The sequence below is a fragment of the Carassius gibelio genome, chromosome A17 (assembly GCF_023724105.1).
Source record: "Carassius gibelio isolate Cgi1373 ecotype wild population from Czech Republic chromosome A17, carGib1.2-hapl.c, whole genome shotgun sequence".
Classification (NCBI taxonomy): Eukaryota; Metazoa; Chordata; class Actinopteri; order Cypriniformes; family Cyprinidae; genus Carassius; species Carassius gibelio.
Genome location: NC_068387.1, coordinates 26,604,793 through 26,623,423, shown reverse-complemented (window position 1 = coordinate 26,623,423; position 18,631 = coordinate 26,604,793). Strand labels below are relative to the sequence as shown.

Genomic DNA, 18,631 nt, shown 5'->3' with positions numbered 1-18,631 from the left:
ACATCACACAATACAATTCAAAATCCCAGTACCAGACTGACATCACAAACAACCACTCAAAAGCCCACTACAAATTTCACATCACAAAGTACAACTCCTGGATATACTGATCCCGCAAAAGCATCGTAAGTTTGCAGTTACCAGTGAATATCAAGTTTTAAACCAATTACAGAATATCATGTGATTCAGTCCATTTTGCAGAGAGGCCTTGGACAAGCTGGGGTCTAAGTTGGAAGAGATGGAAAAAAACAATACAAGCAATGCAGCGATTGTCATGGGAGATGTTATTGGTCTTGTTCACGTTCAAGCCAAGAACACAGAAACCAAAGAGATCAACATATGCTACTCTTCAGATCAAGCTATGGTAAAACTTAGAAATCAGAATCAGAATGAGCTTTATTACCAGGTATGTTCACACATACAAGGAATTTGTTTTCGTGATAGAAGCTCAGCAGTGCAACAGAATGACAGCGACAGAACAAAAAACACATAATAAACGAATAAAATATAGTAGACATACAAATAAGTAGGTAAGGAATGACAATATACAAATTGACAATTGTATGGCAGGTATATAAGCAGGTATGTATGTACAGGTATATTATGTGCAAATTTTAAGTGTAAATATAAATAGTGTAGTGTGTTCCACAGTTATTGTCAGCTGTTCATAAGATGGATTGCCTGAGGGAAGAAACTGGTCCTGTGTCTGGTCGTTCTAGTGCTCAGTGCTCTGTAGCGTCGACCAGATGGCAACAGTTCAAAGAGGGAGTGTGCTGGATGTGAGGGATCCAGAGTTACTTTTGCTCACTAATAGAAGGGAGGGTTGTACCTATGATTCTCTCAGCAGTCCGGACTACTCTCTGTAGTCTTCTGAGGGCAGATTTAGAAGCTGAGCTGAACCAGACAGTTACTGAAGTGCATTATAAGATGCATTAAAACACTGAATTATTCATCAGTTTTCATGGCCATACTTCTTTTCACAGGTTGTTGTGAATCAAAGTGACATGAATACAAACAGTTCCTGGTCTACAAAGATTTCCAAGGAGGCTTTAAATAAATCACGTCTTGTAAACAATGGAACTGCATTTGTTGGAGTTCTACGATTCTATAACATGGGAAATAAGGTGCTGTATGTTTTTTTGTTGTTGTTTTTACTTTTAAGTCTTGTATGGAATGATTTAGAAAATGTTCTACTTTTGGACAAATGTTTCTTGATCAATTATATTCATACACATTTATATCTGATTCATGATTGCTCTCTTGGTTTCTGATTTAGAATGAAAATTACACAGTTTTAAACAAGGAGGTTTATGGAATAACGATGAGGGCTAATATCTCCAACCTTACGGACAATATTGACATGTACTTTAGACGTAGTGATAAGGTAATGAAGTTTTTTTATTGCAGAACTTATATTGTTATAATGATCAGACAATGTGAAGGCAAAATAAAAATTAAACATGTTTCAGGTCAATAAGCCGTCCTGCAGTTCTTGGAATGGCAAAGGTACATTCTAAGTGTACTGTATTGATCAGTTTCAAATAATATATAATAATAATAATTATATATATATGTAATATTTTTATATATATATATATATATATATATATATATATATATATATATATATATATATATATATATATATATATATATATAATTTAATCCATTGCTCACTTTTATTTGAAGGAGAACTTAATTGGACGACGTCCGGCTGTGACACAGAAATCGACAACACCACCATAAAGTGCTCCTGCTCACATCTGACGTTCTTTGCAGTGCTGATGGTGAGAAACTTCTCAGATGAGAAGAACTTATGCTTTAATAATTTATGTTTCATCTGAAGACCCCATTTCCATATTTTTTTATTTTTTTTTATTAAACAGCATATATTTTGTTGTAAACTAACACACATGATCTCATATGTATTTTTACATTAAAGTTCTACCTAACGTACATATCCTTACATTTAAATGACACTGAAATATACTGAACTGACAGTGACTAAATGTATAATATTGATGTTATGACAACATCTAAAACCTAAAATATTTATGTATGAACTTTACAGACTTAAAAATGAATCCTTTTGTAAACATAAATCACAGCAATAACATTGTGATTATATTGTAATCTGTTGTCATATCAACATATATTTAAAAATTACAGATCTTCCTAACAAAATCGAATTTTTGCTCAAAAAAAAAAAAAAAAAAAAAAAATCATCCAGCTTGGTTTTGTTCGGTTTTCTCCAATCATTTAGTCTCCACCAGATGCAAGCAACAACACAGTGCCGGATCTGGAATCATTGACTTTAATCACTTCTATCGGCTGCGGCATCTCCATGTTTTTTCTGGCCATTGCTTTATTCATGCATTTCCTGCTACGGTAGAGTATCTGAACACAGTGCTTTTTACTTGAAGTAAAAAATATGCAGTGATTGCAAACACAGTCGTTTTTGTGTTTTAACAGGAAAGCTAAATCAAATCAGGCGACGAAGATCCTGATGAACATGTTTGTGGCTTTGTCTCTACTGAATGCCTCGTTTTTGTCAAACGAGAGCGTCGCTAACACAGGAGACAACGCTGCGTGTGTCTTCATAGCGCTGCTCCTGCATTACTCCATGCTGGCCTCATTCACCTGGTTCTTCATTCAAGCTCTTCATATGTACTTATGGCTCATCAGACAGAACGTCTCCATCACAAACTACATGAGGAAGATCACCGTGTTGGGCTGGGGTCAGTTACAGCAACAAAACATCTAAAACCAAATTTTAGTTCATACAAAAACAAAAAAATATATTGCACACAAATCATATAAACTACTGTAAAGATAGTTTTATGATTTTAGATTTATTATGTTGTATACTTTAACGTTTTTAACTATAATACCCCTTGTCTCTGTGTGTTTTCAGTGTTTCCTGCTCCAATAGTCATAGCTATTGCTTCTTTAGGAGAATATAAAACAGTGATCATAAAATCAACATCTGAAAAAATTTCACGAATGTAAGTTCTGTACATTAAATTTAAATGTGCATTTCTGAATGTCTACTGATTGTCTTATTAATTATACTTCATTCTCTTCTAATTACAGGTGCTGGATTACAAACTCTTACATTCACTACATAGTGAACATCGGCTACTATGCTTTAGTTTTCATCTTCACGACAGGAATCTTCATCATGATCGTCACTAAAGTCGTTCAGGCCAGAAACATAAAAGCTGTGGATGGCAAGAGAAAGACGTTCAGAAAGCAGCTGATGATGGTGTTGAGTTTGTTCCTGCTCTTCGGTCTGACGTGGTCTGTGGCGTTCTTCAGTTATGGAGCGATGCTCGTTCCCTCATATTACATATTCACTGTGCTGAACTCATTTCAGGGTGAGAAACAATTACACGCATCATTCTACAGAATCAGCTATTATTTGAATTGATTCATTAATGATTTGTTTTTTATTATTTATTATATATATATACATTTTTTAATAATTATTATAATTATTTAAACAATTTTGTTATTTTACTAAAATAGGATATAATGGTACTTAAACTAAAATGATTAATTTGAACAAAAGTCTGATTATTTTTGGATGGTTTAAAAATTATGCAACTGAATTTCCAGTGCCCCATTATGCCATTTTTGTCAGGAGAAACAGGCTGGATTCAGTTGCGGCTTTACACTGTGCTTTATTAAAGCAGATGAGACAGAGCAGATTAGTAACGTTCCACAGTTTAGCTCGTAGGGTCCAGGAATGCCGGCACCCGAGTGAGGGAATGAGAAGTCCAAGCAGATGAGTCAAAGCGGATGAGTAACGTTCCACAGTATAGCTCGTTTGACAGCCGACACCGGAGGAATGACAACTGGAAGCTTCTGCGCTCATGAGAAAAGTCCACAAGATACTGAAACCCCCTGCCGCGGCGCCGCTCATCGAGTAATCTCTTAACCATACAGGTAGGAGATGCATCCACAAGACGAAGGAGTGGGGGGTTGCGGCGACTACAAGCAGGATTAAGGGGGAAAGAGAACACCGGCTTGACCCTGGAAACATGAAACACCGGGTGAACCCGACCAAGAGTAGGAGGAAATTTGAGCCTGATCACCACCGGACTAACCACCTTGGTGATGCGGAATGGCCCAATGAATCTGGGTGCCAGCTTACAAGAAGGAACCCGGAGAGGCAGATCCTTGGTAGAAAGCTGAACCCGCTGACCACACACATAGGCAGGAGGAGAGGACCAGTGACGATCGGCTGCAGTCTTGGTTCGGCCAGAGGTTTGGACCAAAATCCTCCTGACTTTCTCCCAGGTGCAACGGCAGCGCTGGACGAAAGCCAGGGCGGATGGAACCGCTGCGTCTGCGATGGGAACAGAGGTGGGTTATAATCAACAGCATACTCAAAAGGAGACATACCTGACGCAGCCACAGGAAGGGTGTTATGAGCATATTCCGCCCAGGAGAGCTGCTGGCACCAGAAAATTCCCTCCAGAACCGGGAGACGTGTCTGAAACCACATCCAACGACAACCCGTGAAGACGGAAGATGTGATCCACCACCAGTTAGGCGGTCTTCCGGGCGGAGGGCATCTTGGGCAGGGGGATAAAATGAACTGCTTTGGAAAAGCGATCCACCAACGTGAGAATCACAGGGTTACCCTTCGACGGGGGAAGCCCAGAGATAAAATCAAGCACAATGTGTGACCAAGGGCAGGAAGGGATAGGGAGAGGATTAAGTAGACTATCAGGAGGGCATTTGACTGGCAAGGAAGAGCGCCCGACGGGCCTGACGCGAGCTCAGCTTCTTGGCCAAATGGATGTATTCAAGGTTTTGTGATCCGTCGAGACCAAGAAGGGCTGCACCGACCCCTCCAACCAGTAACGCCACTCACCCAAGGCCAGTCGTACCTCCAACAGTTCTCTATTGCCGATGTCGTAGTTAGAACGCACATGGGTGGAGCTTCCCATCATGGAGGGTACGCTGAGATAGAACTGCGCTAACCCCAAACATTCGAAGCATCAAACTCAACAATGAACTGGGCCTCAGGATCTGGAACCAACAGAACAGGTGCAGAGACAAAACGGGACTTTAAAATGTCAAAGTCTACCTGCGCCTCCCGGTTCCATCTGAAGGACACCTTAGTGGAGGTTAAGGCTGTGAGCGGTGCAGCGATCTGACCAAAATTCCTGATGTATCGCCGGTAGAAGTTGGGAAAACCCAGAAAACGCTGCAGAGCCTTACGGGAATCAGGGACTGGCCACAGGGCGACAGCTTCTATCTTAGCGGGATCAGGCTTGATCCCTCCCGTAGAAATAATGTGGCCAAGGAAAGCAACAGACTCAGCGTGGAATTCACACTTCTCCACCTTGACAAACAACTGGTTTTCTAGCAACGACTGGAGAACACGTCTGACATGCTGGGTGTGTAATTGGAGAGAAGGGGAGAAAATCAAGATATCATCCAAATACACAAAGACAAATTGATTGATCATTTCACCCAACACGCTGTTGACGAGTCCCTGGAAAACAGCTGGAGCATTGGTAAGACCAAATGGAAGAACCAAGTACTCGTAGTGTCCCGAAGTTAAACGCTGTCTTCCACTCATCCCCCTCCCGAATGCGCACCAAGTGGTAGGCATTGCGCAGGTTTTAACTTGGTGAAGACTCAAGCTCCCTGCAATAATTCAAAAGCAGAAGACATTAAATGTAGGGGGCACCTGTTCTTAATAGTAATGTCATGTTAATAGTAACCTCAGGTTAACAACGGAGAAACAAGGAGGGCGGGGGGAAACTCAAATCCAACAGACAGACGCGGTGAGCTGTCAAACCATCCAAACACACACACACACACACACACAACCCCAAAAGGCAGGTGATTAGTCCTGAGACCCGACAATTTTCACAGTTCCTAATATTGTTTTGGAGTCTCCTACAATAGGATTAATGCAAGGTAAAAAAAAATTGCATAGGTTTTCTCAAAATATACTTAAATATCAGCTAATTTTCCAGTGATTCTCAAACAAATAATTTGAAGCAGTTCTAAGATTCAGTCTATCTAAACTCCTCCCTTTCATGAGCCTGCTCTGCTCTGATTGGTCAGATGGCCTAGTCTGTTGTGATTGGTCTATGTACAGCAGTGTCAGAAACTATACACCAGTTTCCAATAGTCCAATAGTTCCAATAGTAGACTCTGCTGATCCAAATAAACTGGGTACTGATTCATCTTTCAGCAGCAAGCGTTTGGTGAATCCCGCATTGAACTCCCTGAGATTAGAGAAGCAGTTATCAGTTAATGACGTGTTTGTGGGCGGAGTCAAGTTGTCAATTCTTTATTTTGGGAGACAATAACTTTATTTATCATGCACTTTCAGCTTTACAACTTTGCAGATCTTTTACATTATACAGCTACATTACACACTGCATGAAAGGCAATTTTGGAAATGGCATAATAGGGGCACTTTAATCATATCTGAAATGTATTTGCATTAGTTGAAATAAGTTTCTCTGATCTTGTTTTCAGGGTTTTTTCTCTTCCTGTATTACTACCACATTCACAATGACGTCGCGGGTAGCTTCTCTGATGATCCAGAAAACACAGACTCCAACACAACCATCACTCAATCCAGCATTAATGCTGTAGACAATATTTATCACTAGCATAATTAAGACTGAACGCTTTCTTTCTCTTAGCCTAAAATGACCCTAAAAAAGTTACATTTTACTGAAATCACTCAAAACAAATGAAAAATATCTGTTGTTACTAAAAACCTTTTTTATTTTATTGTGCATTCAAATCTCTGATATGATGTGATATTACTGTATTATTGAGCATTATAATCATCATGTGTGATCACGTGTGTGTCAGAGTGACTCAACACTCAACCTTATTTAGAAAACAAATTTACATCTTCAGGATGACAGTAATGTGTGCACGCTTGTGGATTCAGATATTTGCATTATCATTTCATGAAGCAGCTTGGTAAAATCCACACACACTGGGAAACACAACAAATACAGTCATAATCAGTGAATCCATCAGTTTTATGTTACTTATGATTCTCTGTTATATTTCTCAGTATGTGTTTCTAATGACGCTAATAAAATATAATTGTATTAATCATGATGGACTGACTGCAAAGTCATTTATTCACTTTAGTTACACTTTTAAATAGATGGATGTAATTCATCAGGTCACAAAATATCAAAGCAAATGTCACTTACAATCCTGTCAGAAATCCATTTTCATTAGCTTCTTCAAACAGTTTTTACAATTATTAAAAAAAAAAAAAATTCTATATATATAGTTCTCTGTGAACAAAGGTGACTTGATAAACTGGATCTGAATGTAAGCAGATAATGAGATTCTCAGTTAAAGCCCAAATAAACATGATTTGCATGTTATCAAATGAACTGTATGTCAGTGTTCTTCGGCTCATAATCAAACATCTTCATATGTGCACGCATCAGACTCTCTCAACTCTTGGACTGTGGACTTCAGCTCATGAATGTAATATAAGAAAAGTATTAAAGATTTATCAGCTTTGCCTGAAGAGAACTTAATTAAACACGTGTGTGTCTCTAACAGGTCACTGTCTCTGGGAATCATGTCTGGACAAAAGCAGAATTTGTTGTTTCTGATGATCATTTGCTGTTCTACATACCAGATAAGTATGTTGCTTTAGAAAATGCTTTCATTAACAAGAAATTAATGTCAATGAATATGTTGTTTGATGCCTATTAGAAAACAAGTAAAAAAAAAAAAAAAATTGTAAAACAGATTAATTGCTGTGGGCATCTAAATTTTGACATTTAAAACAGTGTTTTATATCATACATTTTTACATATTAACCTTAAATGTTGTCTTTCTTTGTTCAGCTAAACCAGAAAAAGCGAAAGTCAACATCCAAGTCGATTCATCAGATCAGTGTTTCTGGAACAGCAGTAGCTCAAAAGATCCAGGTAGATGTGAAATATACTGCTAACATGACTGTGTGGTACTGTATAGTTATTATCTGAAAGCACTTGTGATGACGGACAAACTCATTGAGTTCATTTCTGTTTTGTTGTTGTTGTTGTTGTTTTGTTTTCAGCTATAAATCTGACATGTCTATCTTATGACGATAAAAATAATTTTGAAAAAATGAATGTCAAACTAAACATCTCTTCTAATGGTAAATCAATAATTAAATTTCTAAATTGCTCTCACATACCTTTTTATTTTATATATTTTATTTATTGACATATAAATGGTCTCTGTGTTTTCAGGACGATGCAGAACATACAGTTTCAACATAACAAATCGTGGGCAGAATTATGTCACAACAAATGAGATGGTTGAAGAAAACAAAATATATTTTATGACAGATAAATGCAACTGTTTGCAAGATCTGATTACAGTAGGTGAGTGTCATCATATAAACAGAAGCAGCATTAGTGTTGAACGGTGTGTGTGTGTGGGTGTGTGTTTCATTGTTTTTGAAGCAAAATGCAAAACTGTATGTTAATTGTCATGTAAAGACTGCAATCAGTTTCTGAGTTTGGAAGAGCAGGTATCATGGTACAACAATTTTAGTTTTTCGAATAATTCCGAAATATTTTAGATGATAAATTATTAGTTACAATTTTTTTAAAAGTTTTGATATTAATGATAATTAATAATCTCTGACCTTCTGCATGATCCACTTTAGGTTACCTTGTGAATTGCCAAACAAATAAAATCAAGGACCTCAAACTGATATGCCTACAGACAGGTAAGAGTCTGTCTACTTTAGTGGTGTTGTGTTTGCTTGTGTGTTCAATCAGTGCAGGACAACCTTGTTTAACAGGGCAAGTGCAAATCTGAAGCAGTCGTGTAAGAGTAAAGAGTAAACTTACAAGATAAAGTATACAGGGACAAAAAGAAAATTCAACATAAAATAGTTAATTAAAATTTTCAAAAGTCAACACTGATTACAAAGCAGTTTTCTGTGCTATTTTGCTGTGATATTTAGTGAAAGGAGCAGATAAGATGTTTTATTGCTTTGACTTCATATACTGTATGATTTGAGAATCATGTTGTGTTATGTGTCCTCATGGTCTCTTGAGATTGTAAGGAAATCCCTGCTGTTGATCCTGGAGTGATTTGTAAGGATGCCACATACAAATTATCTACATGTAATGGTAAGTCTGTGTCTTACGATTTATGCTTAATTTATGCTCAACTAGGGCCTCAGTAAACTAGGTTAGATTACAATAATTTGACACAATAAAAAAATTCCCCTCAAAGATAATAGTGCATTGTGTAATGCAGGAGGTGGGCCTTCATTTGATACAGTAACTATTTCAGCCATTCATGCCAGGCCGGGGAGTGAAGTGTTGTAATAATATAAAATATGTGAAAAATAATGTGTTTTCCTTAAACAAAATTAAGACTTTGCAAAAGAGAATAATAGCAACCCTTTGGGAAAGTCGTGGCCTAATGGTTAGAGAGTCTGACTCACAATTGAAAGGTTGTGAGTTCGAGTCTCGGGCCGGACGGAATTGTGTGTGGGGGGAGTGCATGTACAGTTCTCTCTCCACCTTCAATACCACGACTTAGGTGCCCTTGAGCAAGGCATCGAACCCCCAACTGCTCCCCGGGCGCCGCAGCATAAATGGCTGCCCACTGCTCCGGGTGTGTGCTCACAGTGTGTGTGTGTGTGTGTTCACTGCTCTGTGTGTGTGCACTTTGCATGGGTTAAATGCAGAGCACAAATTCTGAGTATGGGTCACCATACTTGGCTGAATGTCTCGTCACTTTCACTTTAAGTACCAAATTTGAAATTAGTTTTTCAGCTATTTTGACAGCCCTAATACCCCGCTTTTAAAAATGGTACGATTCCTCACTTTACTAGTACAGGTACATTAATACATTTACATTTATTCATTTAGCTGACGCTTTTATCCAAAGTGACTTACAATTGCTATATATGTCAGAGGTCACACGCCTCTGGAGCAACTAGGGGTTAAGTGACACATTGGTGTCTCACAGTGGATTCGAACCCAGTAATGACAGCGTTTTAATAAGAGCAGTGTGTTGCATCGACATGCTACAGACAGAAGGACAGTGTTTGTGCAGCGCTCTGCTTCAGCTTCCTGCGTGCTCACTGGCCTAGATATCAGCACAGCTAAGGCTGCAAAGAGGTGGACAATTTGAAATTTGAAACTTACCAGGAATTTATGGGAATTTATAGGAATCAATTTTTAATTTGGAGAAATTGATAAAACTATCATATACAAACATAAATATAAACAGTTTGTTTGATCATAGGCTCACATGCATGCAAATACAAATTTTAAATATGACATTTTTGGATTTTGGGGGGAAATATGTGATGCTTTTTTCAGGATTTATTGATGAATGAAAACTTGTGTTTATTCAAAATAGAAATATTTTCTAACAATATAATTTTTTACTATTACATTTTATTTTTATATTTATATATATATATATATATATACATAGTGGTGGGCCGTTATCGGCGTTAACATGAGACACTTATCGGGCGATAAAATTTTTTTTTAATTTATTCTCAAAGTTTGGTTGAGAGCTGGGTCTATACTAAGCGAGCTATGATGACTTTCACCTTGATATTTTATATAACTGATATGCTGAGGACAGCCTAAAAACATAGTCAGGACAGTTGACGGACCACTGCTGCGCATCTTCATGAAAGCTTATATTTTTCACGTGTTTTTAAGCCGTACCGCTTGTCGATTTAAACATTAAAGCATCCAAACACAAGACACGGAAAAGCTGAACAGAGCTGGTTACTCGTGGATTGATGTTGGACTGATGTTCTGTTACGAACCCGGTTTGTTTTTGACTCTGATTTGGATTACCCCAATAAATCTCACACCGCACTTGGATCTTCCGTTTTCTATGTTCCCGTACGTGACACTAAATTGTCGAGTGCTTATCTCAGACAGAGGATCAACAGCTAAGCTGGACTGTGAAGCAGCGACAGTAACATCTTGGGATTCCTGTTTAAGAAGTATGCAAACATATTTATCAACCTCAAGCTCATTTTGGACCTTTTTGAGACGTCGGCGGCTTTCTACCTGCATAGATAGTAACTCTCTAGCTTTAGTGGCTTGTTCCTGTCTATACTGCGCTTCTCTAGCCTGAGCATCTAGTCTCTCACACTCCTTATCTATAATGGCGTCCTCTTCAATCTGTTGTTGAAGTTCTTCCAAGTCCAGAGTATTTAGCCTTTCCTCCAAACAGGGCAGCTTGAAGATCAGAGAGTCCATGTCTGGTGCATGTCTTGATGGTCTAGATGGTCTCTGCGAAGTCATATCAGCAGGAGGTGGCTCCGGATGTAGGTTAGGTGGGAGCTGGATGTCATAATCAGCAATATGGGCAGGAAGGTGTCTCTCTCTTGGAGGACTAGGCTGGATGAAAGGCTCAGTTGATTTGGGAGGTTCAGGATCCATCTTGATGCACATCCGGCTCGAAGGACCATATACGAGCGTATGGGACGCTCAGTGGGTTCATGTGTAGGGGAGCCAAGATGATGGTGTGTGTTTCCGGTTAGAGAAACAGGAGAAAGGATCCCAATTTAACTCTTTTAATCATAGACTGGTTGAATATGTTACTTCACACAAATGTGGTCCGTAATCATTTACACATGGTAAAAACATAAACAACTGTCCAGCCAGGCTGATTTGTAGCCTGCTGCTGTCAAGTCAAAATGTCCGCTTCTAACGGAGCTGAGCATGCTACGTGCCACTAGGGGGCATGGTTAGGGCTTTCTCACAAATTTGTGTTGTGGTGTCACTGGCATGTGATTGTTTTATTTTTTTAAGGGGAAGGAAATTATCAAAATGATGGACAGGAACGACGATCAAGAGGTTTCCTTCTTTCTTTCTTTAAATTCTTGTCATGGTATCGGTTCAGTAATATTAACAAGATATTTTAGTCAGGTATCATATTGAAGTCAAAATGTTGGTATTGTGACAACACTTATGTGAACTGTGATAATATGCATCTCTAAACATAATGCTGAAATTAAAATACATTTCAAAGTTTTCAAAAAATAAATAAAACTATATATATATTAAATATATATATATATATATATATATATATATATATATATATATATATATATATATATACTCTTTTTCTTTTTTTTTTCAAAAGCAAAAATATATAAATAAAATCCATCGCTTGTTTATTTCTCTCTGCTGAAGAGAATGAAAGAAGCAAATACATTCTGAGTCAAAACGGGAATAGTGACTGGGAGTGTGTGTCCTGCGAGGACAGACCAATCTTCAATATAACTACAAAACCAAGAGACAAGGATGGACATACTAATCCCTCAAAAGCATCGTAAGTGTATGTTTTACCAGTGGTTATAAAGTCTAAAAACAGCTACAGACTTCCATGTAATTTAATATATTTTATAGAGACATCTTGAACGATCTGAAGTCTAAAATAGAAGAGATGGAAAGAAGCAACACAAGCAAAGCTGCAATTGTCTTGGAGGATGTTGTGGGTCTTCTTCATGTACAAGACAAGAACACAGAAACCAAAGACATATGTTACTCTTCAAAAGAGGACACAATTAATGTAAGAATTCAAAAGCATTTAAACATGATATGAATCCTCGTTTATCACGCTAATTACTGTTTTTACACAGGTTTTTGATTGTCAAAGTGTCCTGAAGGCTGGTTTTCCCTGGTTTGTGAAGATTTCCAGTGAAGCCTTTAATAAATCACGACGGGAAAACAATGGAGCAGCTTTTGTTGGGATTCTACCATTTAAAAACATGAGAAATACGGTACTCACAAAATTTTAATATTCAACATTTGGACATTAAGGAAAGTTTACAGGAATGTTAACTGAAAATGTGTAATTTTGTCATTATGTTCCATGAAATAAATTTACACACAGCGCTGTGACACAAATCTGTCATATGACCTAAGAACAGTTGAACATGTCATATCCAGTACTGTTAAGATGCTTCTTTGGGATTGTTTTATCCTCTTTGTGACCCTTTGTGAAGTCACGTTCTACTGAAAATATAATAGCAGACATTTTGGGTGAACTGTTGTTTGGACAAATGTTTCTTGATCTACTGTATTCACATATTTATATTTGATTAATGATCGCTCTGATCTTGCATTCAAATTTAGAATGCAACTCAAAATTACAGTATTTTGAACAATGAGGTTTATGGAGTAACGATGGGGGCTAATATACACAACCTTACCAGCACTATTGACATGACCTTTGAACATAAGGATAAGGTAACGGTTTTGCTGCAAAAATTATTTTACAAATATTACACTGAGAAAGCAATGTAAAAAATAAACATGTTCTCACAGGTCAGTAATGAGTCCTGTGTTTCTTGGGATGGCAAAGGTACGTTCATTTATGACTGTATTGATCAGTTCCTATCAACAAACACAATTTTATATAATTTGTATTACAAATTTCATTCAACACTATCTTTTCTTTGAAGGAGAACTTAATTGGACGACGTTCGGCTGTGTGACAGAAACAATCGACAGCAACACCATAAAGTGCTCCTGCTCACATCTGACCTTCTTTGCAGTGCTGATGGTGAGAAACTTCTCAGAGAATAAGAACTTACACTTTCATAATTCATATTTAATAAAAAAAAAAAAAAAAAAAAAAAAAAAAACAATTAAAACAATATCAGAGTATTTTAGGCCACGTATATATGTGGACACATATGCTAGTGAACACATAAAAGATGACAAAATATATATATGTTTTAATTTGCTAACAAGATCCAGTGGTGGACAGTAACGGAGTAGCTTTACTTCGTTACTGTACTTAAGTACATTTTTCAAGTATCTGTACTTTACTGAAGTAGTTTTATTTTGAGTAACTTTTACTTTTACTTCACTACATTCCAAAGCATAAGATCGTACTTTTAACTTCACTACATTTCAAAAATCATATCGTTACTCCCTATAAAATATCACGTGCTCCGACACGCAGAAGCGGCGTCTGATTCATCATGAACGAACTGAGTCTTTTCAAAATAAGCCTTTAAATCGGATCGCGAATCGCACCAAACGATTCGTTTACGAATTAGAATGATCCGATTGCAGCTGTTCTGGAGTCGACCACTCACTGATTCAAATGAACCGTTTAGTGCGAGTCAGTAAGAACCGGCAGATCTTGTGAGCGGGTGCGTCTGATGTTGCTAAAAGTAAGTTATTAATGTCGGAATTTAGGATTAATTATTGTAACTGAAAATCATATTTTTTTATTATTTATTTTATATTTTTTATTTTGATAATTTAGAATTATTACTGAAATACAACCTTTTTTTGTTTCAAACAGTCCATTGAACAATAATAAATGAAGTACCTGAAGCTGACAATGAAGTAAATGTATAATAATTAGCAAAGATGATTAATTTAGCGCTGTAAACGCGCCTGTGAGGGGCGGAGACGCGCTGCGGAGCGTCAGACGCGCTTGAGGACCAAACACAGCAGAGCGGTAGGAAACTTCACTCCTCTCTCTTTTACTATAGCGATTTATTTTTAGATACGTGATCTGAGTCTTTCATAGAGTTGTAGAGTTAGAGTTATTAGAGAAATAGAATTATTTTTTACATTCTTTGGTCGAAGTTTTCAGATCGGCACTTCGGAGCCTGTTCGCGACTCTGTTGATTCAGATCGGGACTTCTGGACTTCGGAGCATGTTCGCGACTCGGTTGATTCAGATCGGCACTTCGGAGCATGTTCGCGACTCGGTTGATTCAGATCAGGACTTCGGAGCCTGTTCGCGACTCGGTTGATTCAGATCGGGACTTCTGGACTTCGGAGCATTTTCGCGACTCGGTTGATTCAGATCGGGACTTCTGGACTTCGGAGCATTTTCGCGACTCGGTTGATTCAGATCGGGACTTCTGGACTTCGGAGCATTTTCGCGACTCGGTTGATTCAGATCGGGACTTCGGAGCATGTTCGCGACTCGGTTGATACCGATCGGCACTTCGGAGCATGTTCGCGACTCGGTTGATACCGATCGGCACTTCGGAGCATGTTCGCGACTCGGTTGATACCGATCGGCACTTCGGAGCATGTTTGATTTTTTTTTTTTAAATTCAGATCTCGAAGCAGGAAGTGTTTGTCAAACAGTTAATTGGTGAAAAATGAATATTTGAACTTGAGGCTTTTTTTTTTAGACGAGTAACGTTAGACAGACATGAATTTTATTCAGTTTATTCAGAACGGTACTGAAAATAAGTAAATATTGTAGCTGATGCTAAATGTCTAGCAGGCTTGCTGGTGCTAACTTGAGGTAATTTTTATAAATAATGTCCAAATATTTATATATATATATATATATATAGATATATATATATATATATATATATATATATATATATATATATAGATAGATATATATATATATATATATATATATAGATAGATAGATATATATAGATAGATAGATAGATAGATAGATAGATAGATAGATAGATATAGATATAGATATAGATATATAGATTACATCTGGGGAGAAAAGAAAGGATGTGATGTTCAGAACATGGTAACTACAGTAATTATCAAAGAGGGGAAGAGATGCACCCCGTTTGGCCAGGGGTGTTTTTACACCACAGACAAGGTTTGAGAAGGAAAAAAATCATTAAGAAAATATAATTATATTTTCCTTAAGATGTTCTTCCTAACTTCAGGCCTTATTATCATGTCATATAAAACAGTGGTGTTCTGTAAAACCACAAACTTTAAAATACTTTTTTCTTACGGGTGAAGATCAGTTTTCTCTCAGGTTCATCACAGTGTAAGCTTCACAGTGAACATCACTCTCATCAGCGTAGTCCATATCAACAACAAAAATATATCTTGACTCCATATAGTGGTTATTTTGGAAAAAAATCCCAGGTATTTTGAGCATAGGATTATATAAAAAAAAAAAGTGCTAATATAAAATTAAATTAGCCTATATAAAATTGCAAACATCTATCTTTCAGTACTTTTTTACTTAAGTACATACAAAATTGATTACTTTTGTACTTTCACTTGAGTAAAATTTAAAAAGGAGTACTTTTACTTTTACTGGAGTAATATTTTATTATTCGTATCTGTACTTTTACTCAAGTACTTGATTTGTGTACTTCGTCCACCACTGACAAGATCTGATTCTTGCTAACAAAGAGCAACTGGTTTTAAATTCCTCCCAATGATGTGTTTTGTTGTATTTTCTCAGATCCCTCAGTCAGATGTAAGCATCGACCCAGTGCCGGATCTGGAATCACTGACTTTAATCACTTCTATCGGCTGCGGCATCTCCATGTTTTTTATGGCCATTGCTTTATTCATGCATTTCCTGCTACGGTAGAATATCTTAACTTCTACTTCATTTTATTTGCTTTAAAAAGTTACCAGGGTTACACAGTTTTTTATTATTATTATGTTTTAATAGGAAAGCCAAATCAAATCAGGCCACGAAGATCCTGATGAACATGTTTGTGGCTTTGTCTCTACTGAATGCCTCATTTTTGTCAAACGAGAGCATCGCTAACACAGGAGACAACGCTGCGTGTGTCTTCATAGCGCTGCTCCTGCATTACTCCATGCTGGCCTCATTCACCTGGTTCTTCATTCAAGCTCTTCATATGTACTTATGGCTCATCAGACAGAACGTCTCCATCACAAACTACATGAGGAAGATCACCGTGTTGGGCTGGGGTCAGTTACAGCAACAAAACATCTCTCTCTCTCTCTCTCTCTCTCTCTCTCTCTCTCTCTATATATATATATATAAACCTTTTCCAACCATCAGGTTCCACTAAAAAGAAAATATATTGCACATGAGTAGAAAATATATTAAACTACTGTCATGATAATTTTATGGTGTTTTGTCCTTTTCTTGAGCTGTTCCTTTAAGAGCATCTGAACACTTATTTTAGTATCATTAAGATACTAATAGTTTTCATTGATATTTTGAATCAGTTTAATTTGTTTTTTTGAGGAAGTTTTGTCATTTCGTTTTTTGGTAAATATGTCTGTATATTTTTTTAGGCCTGGTAAGCGATTAAATTTTTTTATCTAATTAATTCCACATCAAATTTGGAGAAATTACTCTGAAAAGATAATTTAAATTCATCGTTGTGCAAAGTCAAGTCAAGTCAAGTCACATTTATTTATATAGCGCTTTAAACAAAATACATTGCGTCAAAGCAACTGAACAACATTCATTAGGAAAACAGTGTGTCAATAATGCAAAATGACAATTGTAATGATATAACTCCATGATCACGGGATGAAGGAGGCGGGATCCTTCCATCTTCTCCGTGGGACTCGAGACCGGTGGGTCAAGCAGGTGTCGCTCATCTCCAATCACTCCACCGGCCTCGCCCGTCGTTCCCACGGCCCTCGGCCCCGCCCCACTTGTCACATACCCCCATTGCCCCTCGCTGGCCGGGGGGTACCCTCGAGACTGCGCTCCCCTCCTGCGGGAACCTGGGGGTAGGACAGACGAGGCGAGGGAAAAGGAGATGGAGGGAGGAGCGACAGAGACGAGAGAGGGGAGACAGGAGAAAAAAAAACAAATTCCGGTTCCCAGACGCACTGCTGCTCGGCCCTCCACCAGCTGGGTGATCTCCTCCGCGGTGCCTGACGGTGGCACTGGACGGCCCTCGGCGGACGGCACGACACTCCTCCGCCGCCCAGTGGACGGCGACGGCTCCTCCGGTTTTGGGCAGCCGGCAGGAGTCCCCTGTTCCTTGCTCCTCCGGATTCCTTCACGGAGGCAGCAGGCTCCGGCCCCCTGGCAAACGGCGCCAACTCCTCCGCTCCCTCACGGACGGTAGCCACGCCTCCACATCGCGGGCGGCTGGCAGCAAGCTCGCCCATCCCCGGCAACTAACTCCAGCCCTCCGCCTCGAGCGTCCATGGCGGCACACTTCCGCGCCAGCTCGATGGCACCGCGGATTCACCACAGCGGCAAGGGATCTTCAACAGCGTGTCCCTCCTTCTCCCAGGCTTCGGCACCACTGTAATACTATAACCTTCGAAATCATCGGGAAGAAGGAGGCGGGAACCAGTGGACAATACAATGAAACTTTAATAATTCAAAATAAAAACCCTCTCTCGTCCTTCACTCTTGTCGCTCCAGTTTTATATCCTTCCATCTCCTCTGTGGGACTCGAGACTGGTGGGTCGAACAGGTGTCGCTCATCTCCAATCACTCCACCAGCCTTGCTCCTCGTTGCCACGGCCCTCTGCCCCGCCCCACTCGTCACAACAATTAAAGGCAGTTCAACATTGAATTCAGTGATGTCATCTCTGTTCAGTTTAAATAGTGTCTGTGCATTTATTTGCAATCAAGTCAATGATATCGCTGTAGATGAAGTGACCCCAACTAAGCAAGCCAGAGGCGACAGCGGCAAGGAACCGAAACTCCATCGGTGACAGAATGGAGAAAAAAACCTTGGGAAAAACCAGGCTCAGTTGGGGGGCCAGTTCTCCTCTGACCAGACAAAACCAGTAGTTCAATTCCAGACTGCAGCAAAGTCAGATTGTGCAGAAGAATCATCTGTTTCCTGTGGTCTTGTCCTGGTGCTCCTCTGAGACAAGGTCTTTACAGGGGATCTGTATCTGGGGTTTTA

General features: G+C 38.6%; 2 protein-coding genes and 1 long non-coding RNA gene across 3 annotated transcripts; all 3 read left to right on the top strand.

The window, feature by feature from the left end:
• The first annotated feature begins 1,274 nt into the window (after positions 1-1,274).
• Positions 1,275-1,768, top strand: LOC127933147 (uncharacterized). Its single transcript, XR_008147445.1, has 3 exons — positions 1,275-1,384; positions 1,470-1,506; positions 1,690-1,768. It is a non-coding gene; the product is annotated as an uncharacterized LOC127933147 (long non-coding RNA).
• A 518-nt stretch (positions 1,769-2,286) lies between these two features.
• Positions 2,287-7,143, top strand: LOC127933144 (adhesion G-protein coupled receptor G2-like). The gene is made up of 5 exons (XM_052529894.1): positions 2,287-2,388; positions 2,473-2,738; positions 2,915-3,005; positions 3,094-3,377; positions 6,511-7,143. Exons 1-5 carry the CDS (start codon positions 2,345-2,347, stop codon positions 6,645-6,647), a joined length of 822 nt encoding a protein of 273 aa, XP_052385854.1. The 5' UTR covers positions 2,287-2,344; the 3' UTR covers positions 6,648-7,143.
• A 6,056-nt stretch (positions 7,144-13,199) lies between these two features.
• On the top strand, positions 13,200-17,889 carry LOC127933351 (adhesion G protein-coupled receptor G3-like). Its single transcript, XM_052530293.1, has 6 exons — positions 13,200-13,262; positions 13,341-13,377; positions 13,478-13,578; positions 16,228-16,355; positions 16,444-16,709; positions 17,777-17,889. Exons 1-6 carry the CDS (start codon positions 13,200-13,202, stop codon positions 17,887-17,889), a joined length of 708 nt encoding a protein of 235 aa, XP_052386253.1.
• The last annotated feature ends 742 nt before the right edge of the window (positions 17,890-18,631 follow it).

Bases quoted from the DNA above. Each gene is read 5' to 3' on its own strand.
- LOC127933144 (XM_052529894.1), top strand. From the start codon at position 2,345: ATGTTTTTTCTGGCCATTGCTTTATTCATGCATTTCCTGCTACG. The intron at 2,739-2,914 runs GTCAGTTACAGC...GTGTGTTTTCAG, and splicing joins GATCACCGTGTTGGGCTGGG to TGTTTCCTGCTCCAATAGTC. The intron at 3,378-6,510 runs GTGAGAAACAAT...TCTTGTTTTCAG, and splicing joins TGTGCTGAACTCATTTCAGG to GGTTTTTTCTCTTCCTGTAT.
- LOC127933351 (XM_052530293.1), top strand. From the start codon at position 13,200: ATGGGGGCTAATATACACAACCTTACCAGCACTATTGACATGACCTTT. The intron at 13,378-13,477 runs GTACGTTCATTT...TTTTCTTTGAAG, and splicing joins TGTTTCTTGGGATGGCAAAG to GAGAACTTAATTGGACGACG. The intron at 16,710-17,776 runs GTCAGTTACAGC...TCACGGAGGCAG, and splicing joins GATCACCGTGTTGGGCTGGG to CAGGCTCCGGCCCCCTGGCA.